Source organism: Podarcis vaucheri (genome assembly GCF_965113315.1).
Source record: "Podarcis vaucheri genome assembly, chromosome: 12".
NCBI classification, from domain to species: Eukaryota; Metazoa; Chordata; class Lepidosauria; order Squamata; family Lacertidae; genus Podarcis; species Podarcis vaucheri.
The window spans coordinates 57,470,522-57,484,006 of NC_138750.1; the positions used below are offsets into that span (position 1 = coordinate 57,470,522).

At 46.2% G+C, this 13,485-nt stretch overlaps 2 protein-coding genes across 9 annotated transcripts in view; both read left to right on the forward strand.

The window, feature by feature from the left end:
- Positions 1 to 13,456, forward strand: part of ADCYAP1R1 (ADCYAP receptor type I) — a 152,220-nt gene extending 138,764 nt beyond the window's left edge. For 5 of the 8 annotated variants that reach the window (XM_082192459.1, XM_082192464.1, XM_082192462.1 and 2 more), the window contains 2 exons: positions 1,074 to 1,115; positions 3,893 to 13,456. In XM_082192459.1, coding sequence (XP_082048585.1) covers positions 1,074 to 1,115; positions 3,893 to 4,102 — 252 coding nt within the window. In that variant the 3' untranslated portion in view covers positions 4,103 to 13,456. The remainder of the gene's footprint in view (positions 1 to 1,073; positions 1,116 to 3,892) is intronic. The other 3 variants (XM_082192461.1, XM_082192463.1, XM_082192466.1) reach the window with 1 other exon arrangement.
- The window catches only part of GHRHR (growth hormone releasing hormone receptor), a 443,159-nt gene that overhangs the window by 394,976 nt on the left and 34,698 nt on the right, over positions 1 to 13,485 (forward strand). The gene's annotated exons all lie outside the window — the stretch shown is intronic.

Consider the following 13,485-nt stretch of genomic DNA (forward strand, 5'->3'; position numbering starts at 1 on the left):
GCAAGAGGGGTTGATTGTTAAACCGCTCTGGGAATCATAGCGCTGGGAGGATAATTATGTTTAATGTTTAATAGACTATTGTATTTTAATATTCTGTTGAAAGCCACCCAGAGTGGCTGGGTAAACCCAGCCAGATGGGCGGGGTATAAATTATTATAATTATTATTATAATTATTGTCTCTGCAACTTTTTTACACCACAGATGCTCTCAGGATGGCAGGGCAGGGGGCATTCCTGGTCTTGCTGCTCCACAGCAGACATTTCAACTGAATTCTGATGTTATAGTTTTAGCTGATTTTTTTTACCTTTATTGTACGGGGTTAAAGGTACACTGCTTAGGAGGTCCCAGGAACCAAGTGGCATATAAGTTGTCGAAATCAAATGAAGAACGGCCCTCTAGGTGGCAATAGTGCTGTGACACTGAAGCATCGCAGAACAACTAATGAAATGGAATGATGTGCAAATCCATCAGTGATGCTCTACTATTGCGTCAGTGAAACGTTGCAGAATACGTCCCCTCCCCCCCCCCAAAAAAAAACACCCCAGCAGTTTGTGCAGAGTGAGAACCTGGTGGCAAGCTTGTTTGAGCTTCTCAATATAGATTCCTGGTAAGACCCCTTAGTTCCCTCTTAAAAGAATAAACACGCCACAATCTTATTTAAGATATATAAAAGTAGTTTACTCACATCATCAGTTCACAGTTGGATCCCTGAAGGCAGACTTAGTTAGAGATATATATACATGTGGATCTACCCCATATGGGTGGTTAATCCCAGTGACTGCAGACTGCAGACTGGCAGTTCACACAACGAAAGGAAAATGGAGAAGAAGGGAGGAGGGCTACGTGCGTTGTGCTTTTGTTACATGGACAGGTAAGGTCATGCCCACCTCTGGTTACATGCAAGAGGAAGTATGTCCCAGCCCAGGAGGCAACAGGAAGTTTTCGACTGGCTGGTCCAAACATCCCCTTGTATGTCCACTCTAGGAAAACAAGGAATGTTGAACTTGACTGCTACTTATGTATCACATCCCACAACCTGAACAGCTGCCTGTTCCTCTACTCTTCCCTACAGGGCTTCGTGGTCGCTGTACTCTACTGCTTCTTGAATGGGGAGGTAAGACTTTTGATAGAATCATAGAATTGTAGAGTTGGAAAGGATCCTGAGTGTGCTGGACCCGGGGGGTGAACCCAAGCAACGCCGTCCAGGTCCGGTCCCGAATCCGAGGGTTTCGTGAGGAGTCAGTCTGACAGGGCCAAGGCAGGAAACAAAACAAGGCAATGTCAGGCACAGGGACTCAGGCAGGTTCTGGCAAACAGCAATGTTGCTCCCGCAACCTGGGGCAGGGCCCGACAGCCTTTTATCTTTGTCGGGGTAACGGCCAGTCCTGATCCCCCGGTGACTCACCTCCCTGACTCGCCCAGAGGCGAGCACTCCTCCTGCAAGTACTCAGGTCTCTCCTTCTCTCAGACCTGAGTCTCTGCAGCTCAGGAGATATTGGTGGGTTGCTGGACCCAGGGGCCGCCTTAGCCTCTCCTGACCCAACCGGTAGTGGAGCAGCTGTAAGTGATTGCTCAGCTGGAGGCAACGAGGTAATCTGGAGTCAGGGCAGGCTCAGGCCCCTGACTCAGCTCAGCTGGTGCTTGTGGCAGGGGAACCTGTGCAGACTGGGACTCTTCAGAATCAGGCCCCAGACTTGCTTCAGGTGCCACCTGAGCAGAGGATCCAGTGTGGACTGAGACTCCTCTGGTTCTGAGTCTGAGCCCGAGTCCCAGGCCATCACACTGAGCGTCATCTAGGTCAACCCCCGCCCTACCACCCGGCAGTGCAAGAATCTTGACTGAAGCATCCATGACAGATGTCCACAAACTTTTTCCTCCTTCCTTCTCCAGATGCATAGCCTGGTTCCTGCTTGCATCTTCCCCTTCCATTCTGGGTCTCTACAACCATTCACTGCCTAATCTACCCCCGGTGGGCTGTGACCCACCAAGCTTTGGTGGCCCTCTGGAGAGGCATCATCCATTGCAATGTACAAAGCAATAATAATAAATGAGAGATCGCCCACAGCCCACAGTGTGTGTAGCAAGTTGCATGAGACTCTTTGGGTCCTGACCATTGTTTAGCACCTTCCGATGCTTTTGTTGGAGGTTGTAGGTCTCTTGGAATCAAAGTGGACAGTTGCACTCAGATCCTGATTTTGGGCTCCTTGTAAGTGTTGGGAAAACGCCTGGGAATGGCTGCCAACTTCCCAAGTTTTTGGGGCGTCTCTCTGGTGGTCCTCTCTGGCTATAAATCTCCCTCAGTCCAGAGAGACCGGTAATAGGCGACCCTTCCCTCCTGAAAAGAGTTCACCAGTCTTCTTTCTGGCATATCATAGCAGAAGAAAGACTCAGTCGTAGTTCTAAAACTACTTTATTTACAGTCTTATATACAGAGACTCCATCAAAATAAAGAAATTCCTTCCAGTAGCACCTTAAAGACCAAGTAAGTTAGTTCTTGGTATGAGCTTTCGTGTGCATGCACACTTCTTCAGATACACTGAAACAGAAGTTGCCAGATCCTTCTATATAGTGAGAAGTTGCCAGATCCTTCTATATAGTCCTGTAAGACCTATTACAGTCGTTAAGAGTCGTCAACAGGCTCATCTCAGCTATCTGCCAATCTCCCATTCCCACCACCCTTCTGAGTAATACCCCTCCCCACCTTCTCACTATATAGAAGGATCTGGCAACTTCTGTTTCAGTGTATCTGAAGAAGTGTGCATGCACACGAAAGCTCATACCAAGAACTAACTTAGTTGGTCTTTAAGGTGCTACTGGAAGGAATTTCTTTATTTTGACTATGGCAGACCAACACGGCTACCTATCTGTAAACAGAGACTCCATCAGTACGTCTGTGCTCTCTGAACACCAGTACAGAAAACCAGCGACACACACAGAAGTGAAGCTAAACTTCCAATAGTACTCAGAAGGAAGAGATAATACAGACTTCCGTTCTCACGCTCTCTCAGACACTCACATGATGCATTCAATCATAGTACCACTCGCTGGAGCAGCTCGGATAGATAAAAATCCTAACAGTAAGCAACTGGGAGACTGTCTTATCCCTTATCCATTCAGTAGATCACTGTGGCCTGCAGGAGAGCTTTTCTTGTAAGGTCTTAAGATCTCGCAAGCTCATTCCGCAGTAACTCTGAGCAGGGCCTTTAATATGGCTACCCCAGAGCTGTGGAATAACGTTCCTTTTGAGATAACACAGGTGCCCTCTATCTGCACTTTCCAGAAACGATGGAAGACATGCATGTTCCAAGAGACTAAATGAGGTTATACCACGAGTGTCTAACTTGTTAGAGTTTAAGACTTGCTAGTCACATATATGCTGATTTTGTGTTAAATTATGTTACGCGTAAATCACCTTGAGATGGTGGTTTAGAAGGCAAGTAATAGATCAATGATGACAAAAATTGATTTTAAGAAAATATGGTTGCCCACTGTGAGCATAAGATGCTGGAATCGGTAGTGGCGCCCGCCCTGTGGAACGCCCTCCCATCAGATGTCAAAGAGATAAACAACTACCTGACATTTAGAAGACCTCTGAGGGCAGCCCTGTTCAGGGAAGTTTTTCATGTGTGACATTTTAATGTATTTTTTAAATCTTTGTTGGAAGCTGCCCAGAGTGGCTGGGGAGATCCAGCCAGATGGGTGGGGTACAAAATTATTATTATTATTATTATTATTATTATTATTATTATTATTATGGCATAGGATCCAGCCACAGAGCTCTTCTTGCATTCTTACCGCTTCTGTGTTTTGTTGAAAGAAAATTAAAAATATAGAAACTTCTGTCAGCATGTTCCCAAGCGGCTAAGTACATTAAAAAATGACCTTTTAAAGTTTCTCCCTAAAGGTGCAGTCAGAAATAAAGAGGAAATGGAGAAGCTGGAAAGTCAACCGGTACTTTGCTGTGGATTTCAAGCATCGCCACCCCTCCCTAGCAAGCAGCGGTGTGAACGGGGGGACGCAGTTGTCCATTCTGAGCAAGAGCAGCTCACAGATTCGAATGTCGAGCATAAATGCGGAGAACCTGGCGACATGAGCGCATAAGCCATCTTCCTTCCCCTCCCCAAAGGGAGGGGGGAGGGGAGAGAGAAAATCTCCTTTTGGAAACAAAACAACATCAACAACAACAAAAGGTCATAATTAATTTTGGTGGTGTGGGGTGGTTGTGTCTGTCTCTGTGTTTTGTTTTAAAAGAAAAAAAAAACCCACCTCCCTTTTATTAAAAAAAAGAGAGGGAGAGAAACGAAGTTGTTCTGGAAGCATGAGACGTCATCCCTGAGGGGTGGAAGATAAGGCATTGGAGAGGATTGTAAATATGCAACTGAGATCATCCGGACCAAAAAAAAAAAAAAAGGCATTCAACTCATCCACCATCTCACCACGCTGCAAATAATTCCATTGTTGGCCTGCCATTTTTGGTGATTGTCCTCTGTCCCACTGTGAATTTTGAGTGCCAAGCTGATACCTGTGAACGAACCATGTATATTCATCTCCAATGCATCTCCCTCTGTCTTGGGCTAGTCTCTGCATCCTCTTTCATGACATAGAATGTAGCCTAAATTCTTCAGTGGATGCACGACCAACCTCGATGAGATGATGGCCGCGATGGATCCCACCAGTGGCTGCCCAAGTGTGAGGCATCCAATGAGGTTCTGCAGAACTGCGCCATGTGGACAGCAGCCACTCGATGGTTGGAAAAGCCATGCCAAGCGAAAATGGAGCCAACCGGTGTATTCCGTCCTCCAGGAATGTATTAGAAAGCTTCTGTTATGCTGTGAATTTTCTAAAAGGGTCGTCCAAGTTAAGATAGAGCTATATTTTTGAGGTTGATGGGGGAGGGGCTTCTTCTTTTTTTAAAAAAAGTGGAAAATATCTATCTATATATCCCCCACGTTAAGTCTACATGAATTCCTTGAAGGTCAATTCCTCCGGACTACATGCAAAACCTTCTCCACTGATACATTTCCACAGAAATAAGGATGTAACTGGTAGTTGTGACCCCCGATGGCACAAGTTGGTTGTGTGCCCCACAAACTGTGGGGCTTTTGCTGTGCCAGGGATCACATCGAAAGGGCTAGGCAATTTTTGTGGGTTCTACATAGCTAAAACAGGGGGGGTCCGTTTGGGTGGGTCACAGAAGGTCCAAGATCCAGTGCTGTGGCCAAGAAATAATATAGACTTTGGAAGTGGGGAAACTTGTCTTTAGATTGAGACACTTCCCACGCCCCCCAGGGGAGAGTTTAGTTTGTTTAGGAAATCATTAATGCCTTCAATATAGGTTCGAGTGGGGAATTTCTTCCTCGCTCCCGCCTTCTAGTCAGAGCCACAACCGAAACATAGCTACTTCAGCCGAATTAAAACAATGATGTCAATTCTCAGGGGACTTTGTGCATTGCATGAAGGCCTCTGGACTTTTTATCGTTCCTCCGTGGATTGTATGAGCCTGTCTTAGATGTTCCCGTTCCTCTCTAATCTTTTAATGTGAGTGTGTGAGCTTGCCTGTTGTGTGTGTACATTAGAGAGGGGGGAAGTGTTACTATTTTGTTAACGAATGCAAGCTGAGGCCAAGAAAGTTGCAACGAAAGGGCTGGTTCTTTCTCCTTTGTTTAAATGAACAGGGTTTTAAAATAATAAAATAGAGTGTTTCGGTGGGGGTGGGGTGGAGAAGAAGAAGTGGACCATAAGAGCAGGGAGGGGTTGGGGAATCTGACTCTGCGGATGTTGATGGACTACAATTCCCATCGTTCCCAACCTGCCTGAGGTTGATGGGAGATGGAATCCAACCACATACAGATGATCATCTAGAACAGGGTTGGCCAACTCCCAAGAGACTGTGATACTTTCGAAATTAAAATCTGGGTTCAGGTCTAAGTTGTTGAGCATTCTTTAGGGAGGAGGAAAGCCCCATTTTTAGATTTCCTTAGGAGGGAAGTTCTGGGTTTTTTTTGGGGGGGGGGTTAAAGGCAAAGGTCAAAGGGGGAAAAGTCACTCACAATAATATCTCTTTGAATGAAAACAGCCACAGAGAGAAAGCTCCATCTTCCCTTCCACTGATCAGACAACAATGGAAGGTGGGGCGAGGGTGCGGGGCAGGAGGCAGTTTCAACGACACTGAGGAAAGGGAGCCAGAGATCGACCCGCGATCTACCAAAACCTCACAGGGATCTGCCAGTAGATCGCAATCAACCTGTTGGACATCCCTGACCTAGAACATACAGAGGACCATAGGCTCCCCATCCCTGAGCTAGAGCTTGGTCCGTACATGTTGAGTAGCACAATCTGCTCCTTCATCATACATTGGGGAAGGGCCATAGCTTAGTGGTAGAGAATCTGCCTTGAAAGCAGAACATCCCGGGTTCAATCCCCAGCATCTCCAGGTAGGGCTGGCAGGGACCCCTTGCCTCAAATCCTGGAGAGTCGCTGCCGCACAGTGTAGACAGCACTGGGCAAGATAGAGCTGGAGCAATGGTCTGACCCAGTTCAAGGCAGCATCCTGTTTTCCTGTGTTCCTAATCTCATGCCATGCATGGACCAGTTTGTCAGCTTCAACGCACATTAGCTGCCATCATGGCTCCAGTGTGCATGGAAAAGAAGCTCCAGGAGAAATAGCTTTGCACACCTTGTGCATCAGGATATCCAACACAGCCCTCTGGCTAAGCAAGGAACAGCCACAGTGGTGCCCTCTGGGTGATAATGAACTACATTGACCATCATCCTTAGCCATTGGCTGTGCTGGCTGTGCCCACTGGGCATTGTAGTCCAACCATCCTTGAAGGGCACCAGGTTAGCTGCTACCTCTGGGCTGGGCCATGTATGGTGGACCATCAGGTCCTCCACAACTTTGTCCCTCCCTTGTTTGGCCAGGTGGTTTATCAAGTCCCATTTGGCTCAGTGGGTCACCAGTTGTGTTGAGAACAATGCATGAGTTCCCTTCGGTATCAGAGAGAGCTGGGCATAAACACTCCTTGTCCCCATGCAGTCTTCTAGTGGCATCAAAGGGGGAAGGGAGGTCCCGATTAGCATTGAGCTCTCTGGGTTTCTGGAAAGAGTAGTCATCTCTTAGGAGCCTTGACTGCAAAGTCTCCTCACTGCCACCTCCAGCCCACCCTACAAATGGGATGGTTGTCGCAGGCTGAAAGTTACCTGCTTGCATATCCTTGCATAGCACCTAACAGATACCTCCAGCTGCCAGCATGGAGGTGGATTGGTAATTGTAGCCATCGCATCTTAGCAGAGCAACCATGGGGTGAAACAAAAGTGATTGGGATCCAGAAGGGTGTTGCCCCATTTGACCAGCCCTGGGGGCGAGAGAAGCAAAGGCATCAGGGGCTCTTCCCCTTCCAATGGCTGGATCGTGGCCACTGTGTACAAAAGCTCCTTTTCCTTCTTTCTGGATTTTGTTCGCTCACGTCGTGATGTTGTGTGAAATGTATTGTTTTCAATATATATCTATAAATCGTTTGTTTGTTTTTTAAAGACATGAGCAAATGGATGTGTCCATTTAGACCAGGGGTCAGCAACCTTTTCCAGCCGTGGGCCGGTCCACCGTCCCTCAGACCATGTGGGGGGCTGGACTATATTTTGAAGGGAAAAAATGAACGAATTCCTATGCCCCACAAATAACCCAGAGATGCATTTCAAATAAAAGGACACATTCTACTCATGTGAAAGCACACTGGTTCCTGGACCGTCCGCGGGGCGGATCGAGAAGGTGATTGGGCCAGATCCGGCCCCTGGGCCTTAGGTTTCCTACCCCTGATTTAGACTGTATTCACACGACAGTTTATTCTGCTTTCGTTGTGTTTCCCTAACTGTTAATTATATTTGAGCTTTCACATGATGTGAAAGCCACGTCCAGGAATATAGAATAAGTTTAATGCTCATTTCCATGTTATTTGCAAATAGATTTTTTCCCCCTTGGAAGTAAGTAACATGGAAATGAGCACTAAAGTCGCACTATACTCCACGATATTTCTGAAATTGAAAGCTCATACTGTATGGAAGCTCTTGTGGAATGAAGGAATTAACAGTTAGGGAAACATCAGGAAAATGGAATAGACTGCCATGTGGATGGCGCATTGTGTTCTATTCCTGGAAGCGGCTTTTGAAGCTCAAACGTAGTGTGGAAATTAAGTTAGGGAAACCTCATGGAAATGGAATAAAGCCGGCTTCCTATGTTCCGATCTGGATTGGGTTCGCGTTCCACCAAGTCACAAAGAAGTTTTAAATCACTGCAAAATTGGCAGTTCATTCTGAACTGTGAATGAAAGCAACAGTTATTTCTTTCAGATGGATCTCAGATCTGTTCCCAGTTGTGATGGTGCATGGGACCAAAAACAAAACAAAACCCTATAAGTAATAAACACAATTTATATCATCCAGAGCTTCTTGCTCACTATGATGCATGCATAGTGACTTGCCCATTTGCTTCAATAGAGGAGGTAGTTCTGAGAGTCCATCCCTGGTTTTGCACAGATGGATCCGTCCTTTCCATGGAGGTAAAACGAGAAGCCCTTGCGTGCAGGAGGTCTGTGCCTGCATCAGACCTTCTGTGCCAAACAACTGAAATTGCCCAGATTCCAGAACTGGCAACGGAGCAAATTTCAACCGTTCCATAGGATCTCCCAAGATTCAGTGGACTGGATGTTTGCCTGTATGCCTCAACCAGTCAATTGCACTGGTATCAAAGAATTATTTTGCTCAGATTCCACAGGGATCCCTGCAGCAAATTGCCAGGGGTCCACTGAGAAGAATGACCAAGGTTTTGAAGGTGTCAATGGAAGCAATAGGCACTCATTGAGTGCCAAAAGAAAATGTTGCCAGGGTCGAATGGCAGTCTGTGTAGCATAGGCACCAGTGGAGAAAAAGGTTCCAGTTCTATTGGCACCCATGGAGAACGTGGCCTAGGCCCAGATTATATGTCAGAAAGACTGCAAAGACCTTGTGGCTGCTTAGGACAACAGGCAGGTAACTCTGCATGTCTGGAATCTTGAAAGGCTCCCTCCTTTAAATGGCAGATGAGAGGTGGCTGGGTTGCTCAGACCCCTTGTATTTCCGGGCCAGACCACACACACACCCCTGGTCAAACTCAAAGCACAGGTGAAATTTGGCAAAAGGAAGGAGTGATGTTATTGTCACTGCTGGTTCTGAATGTTAGCTGGTTATCTTCTGGTGTTGACTCTTAAGCTGGCAATCTTTCTTATCAACTGAAAGGGAAGGTTTAGGAAGAAATGTCTTCGTCTGCATGTTATGGATATGAATACCATTTAAATTTATTGCCCACCCCTTCACTCTAAGGTCCCAATGTAAGCTGCAACAATTAAAACACAATGTCACCAACATTTGTGAAAAACTTAAATTTGCAAAAATAATAATAAAGGCGTCCTAAAAATATGGAGCTCAGGTGTCAAAAGTTTGGGGCATCTTCGGCATTCATCAAAAGCTGTATAATTAAGATGTCACATACATCTCTTTGCCCTGACTTTTGACACCCAAGACTCATTTTTCTATATCTTTGAATGCAAACTTACCAGATTTGTTTTTCCCACGCCGGGCCATGAACAAAGACACTTTCGAAATGATCACTTCTCTCAATTTTGTGTTGCAACCAATGTGCACATTTGGGTGCATATCAGTCAAAAGAGCATGCAAAACTATGATAGTGACAATAGCATACGAAAATGAATTCAGCTAATGGAAAACTGCAATTCATGTAATAGGCTGGAATTTCTATAACTATCTGTACTTGAGGAGAAATGGGTGCAAAAAAAAATGTTTATGAATTTTCATATTCTGATATGGAAATGGAGCAAACTGAATTTAAGATTAGAAAAATGAGGAACTGGTAGGAAATTAAATGTACCATCCATCCCTAGGGGCAACCAGAGAAGATGGACAGCTGAAGAGTTGACAGCAGAAGACAAATTCACCCCCAAGCAGCAGTAGTGATGATCTTATTTCCCCTCCAGCCCAAGCTGGCACCACGATTGAAGGTGCCCTAGAGAATATCCCCTCCAGTAGGCCCTTTCCACCAGTGGCGTGCCTGAGTGGATGTACTTGGTGGCAGAAGTGGGTCACAGCCATTCGGATACTCTGAGCTGCACTGGGTGGCTGGATCTAGCCACCAATGAAATTCCCCACGATGTCTGAGTGTGACGCTATGTTGGTGGCATTGTGGGAAATTTAAACCCAGCTGACTGGTGTTGCTCAGAGGGTCAGGCTGGAGGCACCAATGCTTATGAATACCAGTTTGCTGGGAGCCACAGGAGACAAGAGCTTGTGCTTGAATCCTGCTTGCAGGTTTCCCATAGGCACCTGGCTAGCCACTGCGAGAACAAGATGCCGTGCTAGATGGACCTTTGGCCTGATCTGGCAGGCTCTTCTTATATTCTTAAAATACTGTAGAAACAGGGGAGGCATATCCGTGAAGCACCATCTCTGGTTACTGGGGCCCAGCAGCTGCCTAGGATACTTGTGGTGGACCTTAGCCCTGCCTGCGACAAGGAGCTACTGCTTGGCAAGTTTGGTCTGTCTCCTTCATAGGAGGAGCTAATGGGGGGACCTACACATCCATCCAGTGTGGTGTAGTGGTTAAGAGCGGTAGACTTGTAATCTGGTGAACTGGGTTCACTTCCCCACTTCTCCACATGCAGCTGCTGGGTGACCTTGGGCCAGTCACACTTCTTTGAAGTCTCTCAGCCCCACTCACCTCACAGAGCGTTTGTTGTGGAGGAGGAAGGGGAAGGAGATTGTTAGCCACTTTGAGACTCCTTTGGGTAGTGATAAAGCGGGATATCAAATCCAAACTCTTCTTCATTATCCTCTCTAGCTTTCTCAGTTTTGGAGGGAGTCCTGCTGGATTCCAAACATCTGCGTCAACAGCAGCAGTAACTAGTAGCCAGGCTGGCAGGAGGACATCATCAAGACTCCCTTGGCATCACCAGAGCAAATTGCCGAAACAAAACCCCCACCAGCACCAAACAGGCAAAACTCCTTTGATGCCCCAGTGGAGAACGTTCTTGAGTGTCAAGCTGAACTACGCCAAGGAAGGAACTGCCTCCAGGGAAGTCCATTTGTTTAGCTTGGGTTTTGAAAGGAAAAGATGAAATGCAAGGCCTTGTCCTGAATGATGCCCATTAGCCACAGGAACTCCAGGGGTGGGAAGTCAGGCAAGCCCATGCCCTGCTAACCTCTCCCATTGCACAGGTCTTCCACCGCTTGTGATGGTGGAGCAATTCAGTTGAATGAAAGGACAGGAGAGGTTGCCATTGCCACTCTTCCCAGTGAGTCCCTGACCCAGTCAAATTTGGCAGAATTTCTCCTATGACCTCAATGAAATTGTCACCCCAATTTTTGCAGCCAGACAGGAGGACCACAGCAGTGTGCTGGCAGTTCCAGATCAGCATCAAGCGTGACCAAATAGTCAATAAATTGGAAGACACAATGTGTTTTGGAGATTGAGAGATGGGGTTATGTATACTGAAGCAGGATGGATTCTTAGTGGTTGAGGTCACCCTACCCCAATGTCAGACGCAGGTGGCACTGTGGGTTAAACCACAGAGCCTAGGACTTGCCGATCAGAAGGTCTGCGGTTCGAATCCCCGTGACTGGGTGAGCTCCCATTGCTCGGTCCCAGCTCCTGCCAACCTAGCAGTTCGAAAGCACGTCAAAGTGCAAGTAGATAAATAGGTACCACTCTGGCGGGAAGGTAAATGGCATTTCCGTGTGCTGCTCTGGTTCGCCAGAAGCAGCTTAGTCATGCTGGCCACATGACCTGGAAGCTGTATGCCGGCTCTCTCGGCCAACAAAGCGAGATGAGCACCACAACCCCAGAGTTGGCCACGACTGGACCTAATGGCCCTTTACCTTTTTACCCCTTTTACTTCTCTCCCCCTCCCCATATTAATGAATGGGTGGCCCTATTAACAAAATAAAAATGTTAGATCAATTCTAGAAGATGCTTAAGCTCAGGCTTTGCTGAATCTCCAAAGGAAAAAGAATTTCTGGGAAACCACCATCTGTTTTGATGGTATTGCATACATGATAAATAATAATGCTAAAGTCCAGAGCTGAGAGGGCTTCTGAGGAGAAGTCACTGGGAGATGACAGTGCCAGCTGCGAGGCACTTTTAGAAGCAAGGGATAGAGAAAAGTGCAGCTTCTGCATAGGGGTGACTTATTCTCAAGAAAGAGGTCTTTGCAAGAAGGCTTCCCCTGAGACCTGGTACACACATAATGCTAAGACATGGTTGGTTTAAGTCAAGGTTTGCTTAACAAACCATGAGTTTGCCAAGTTGTGAAACAGACAACCCAACAAACCGTGGCTCGTTTCTCCTGTTTTCCAGCTGCTGTTGCCTCACCTTTGCACTCTGAAGAGTATCTGGTTCCAAAACATGGTTAAGGACTGGTGCTGGGTTCTAACATAAGGCCAAGCAATAGTTTAAAACAAACCAGGGTTGTTAGACAACAGCAAACCATGGCCTCAGATTGTGTTTTGTTGGCAGGAAACAAATAATAGTGAAGCAACTGGGCAGGAATCACACATAACACTAATAACTCATTGTTTAATTAACCATGGTTGAGTGATCTATGTGTGAGCCAGGCCAATGTCTGCTTTCATAGATGATGTGCATTCAGGATCATCTAAGATCCTTGATGTCTCGGGATTCCTCCTTTGATGTTGAAGCATCCAGAACCTAGGGATTGACAATAATGGATCACTAAACTAGGGTTCTCAACATTTACTGTTTAATAGAAAATGTGAAAACTTCAGTTTCTAGTGCCATCCATCTAATGCCTTTCACCAGTGCCAAAAGTTCTTCAAGAACTGGTTCTCTATGTGTATAATAAATTCCTCCCCTGTGCTACAAGCCCCCACATCCTACAGTGGTTTTCCTTAAAGAGCTGACTCGTTTTGTGACCCTGTGCACACTTGCTTGAGGGTAAGCCTCACCTGTTACTTCTGAAGTGCTCAGGATTGCGCCCTCTGATACTTTTGGGGTTCCCATGAACCATTTTTGGGGAGCTCATGCTGAAGGTGTACCCAGAGCCAAGAGTTATGCCAGCAATGTCATTGTTTCTAATGGGGCCTCTGCTCAAGCGTTCTCCTTATGCTGAATGTAAAAAATAATAATATCAATAATTTTAAAAATGAACATGGCGAATGGGCGGGCAGGGCACTGTTTGAGGTGACCTTTTCCCTTTGTAAACCTTCAGAGCAGTAGAAACCCGGAGACAGAACTGCTTTTCAAGGCGATGTAAATAAACAAGATCTTTTTCGCATTTCAACAGTGCTATGCCTCGCCCCCTGCCCCCACTGTGAGATATATTTTGGAGTTTGAGAATATATGTTATTAAAAGCAAGATGTCATAATAACAATAAAAGATTTGTCGTGACTTGTTTCTGGGTTGTTGTTGTTGTTTTTTCAA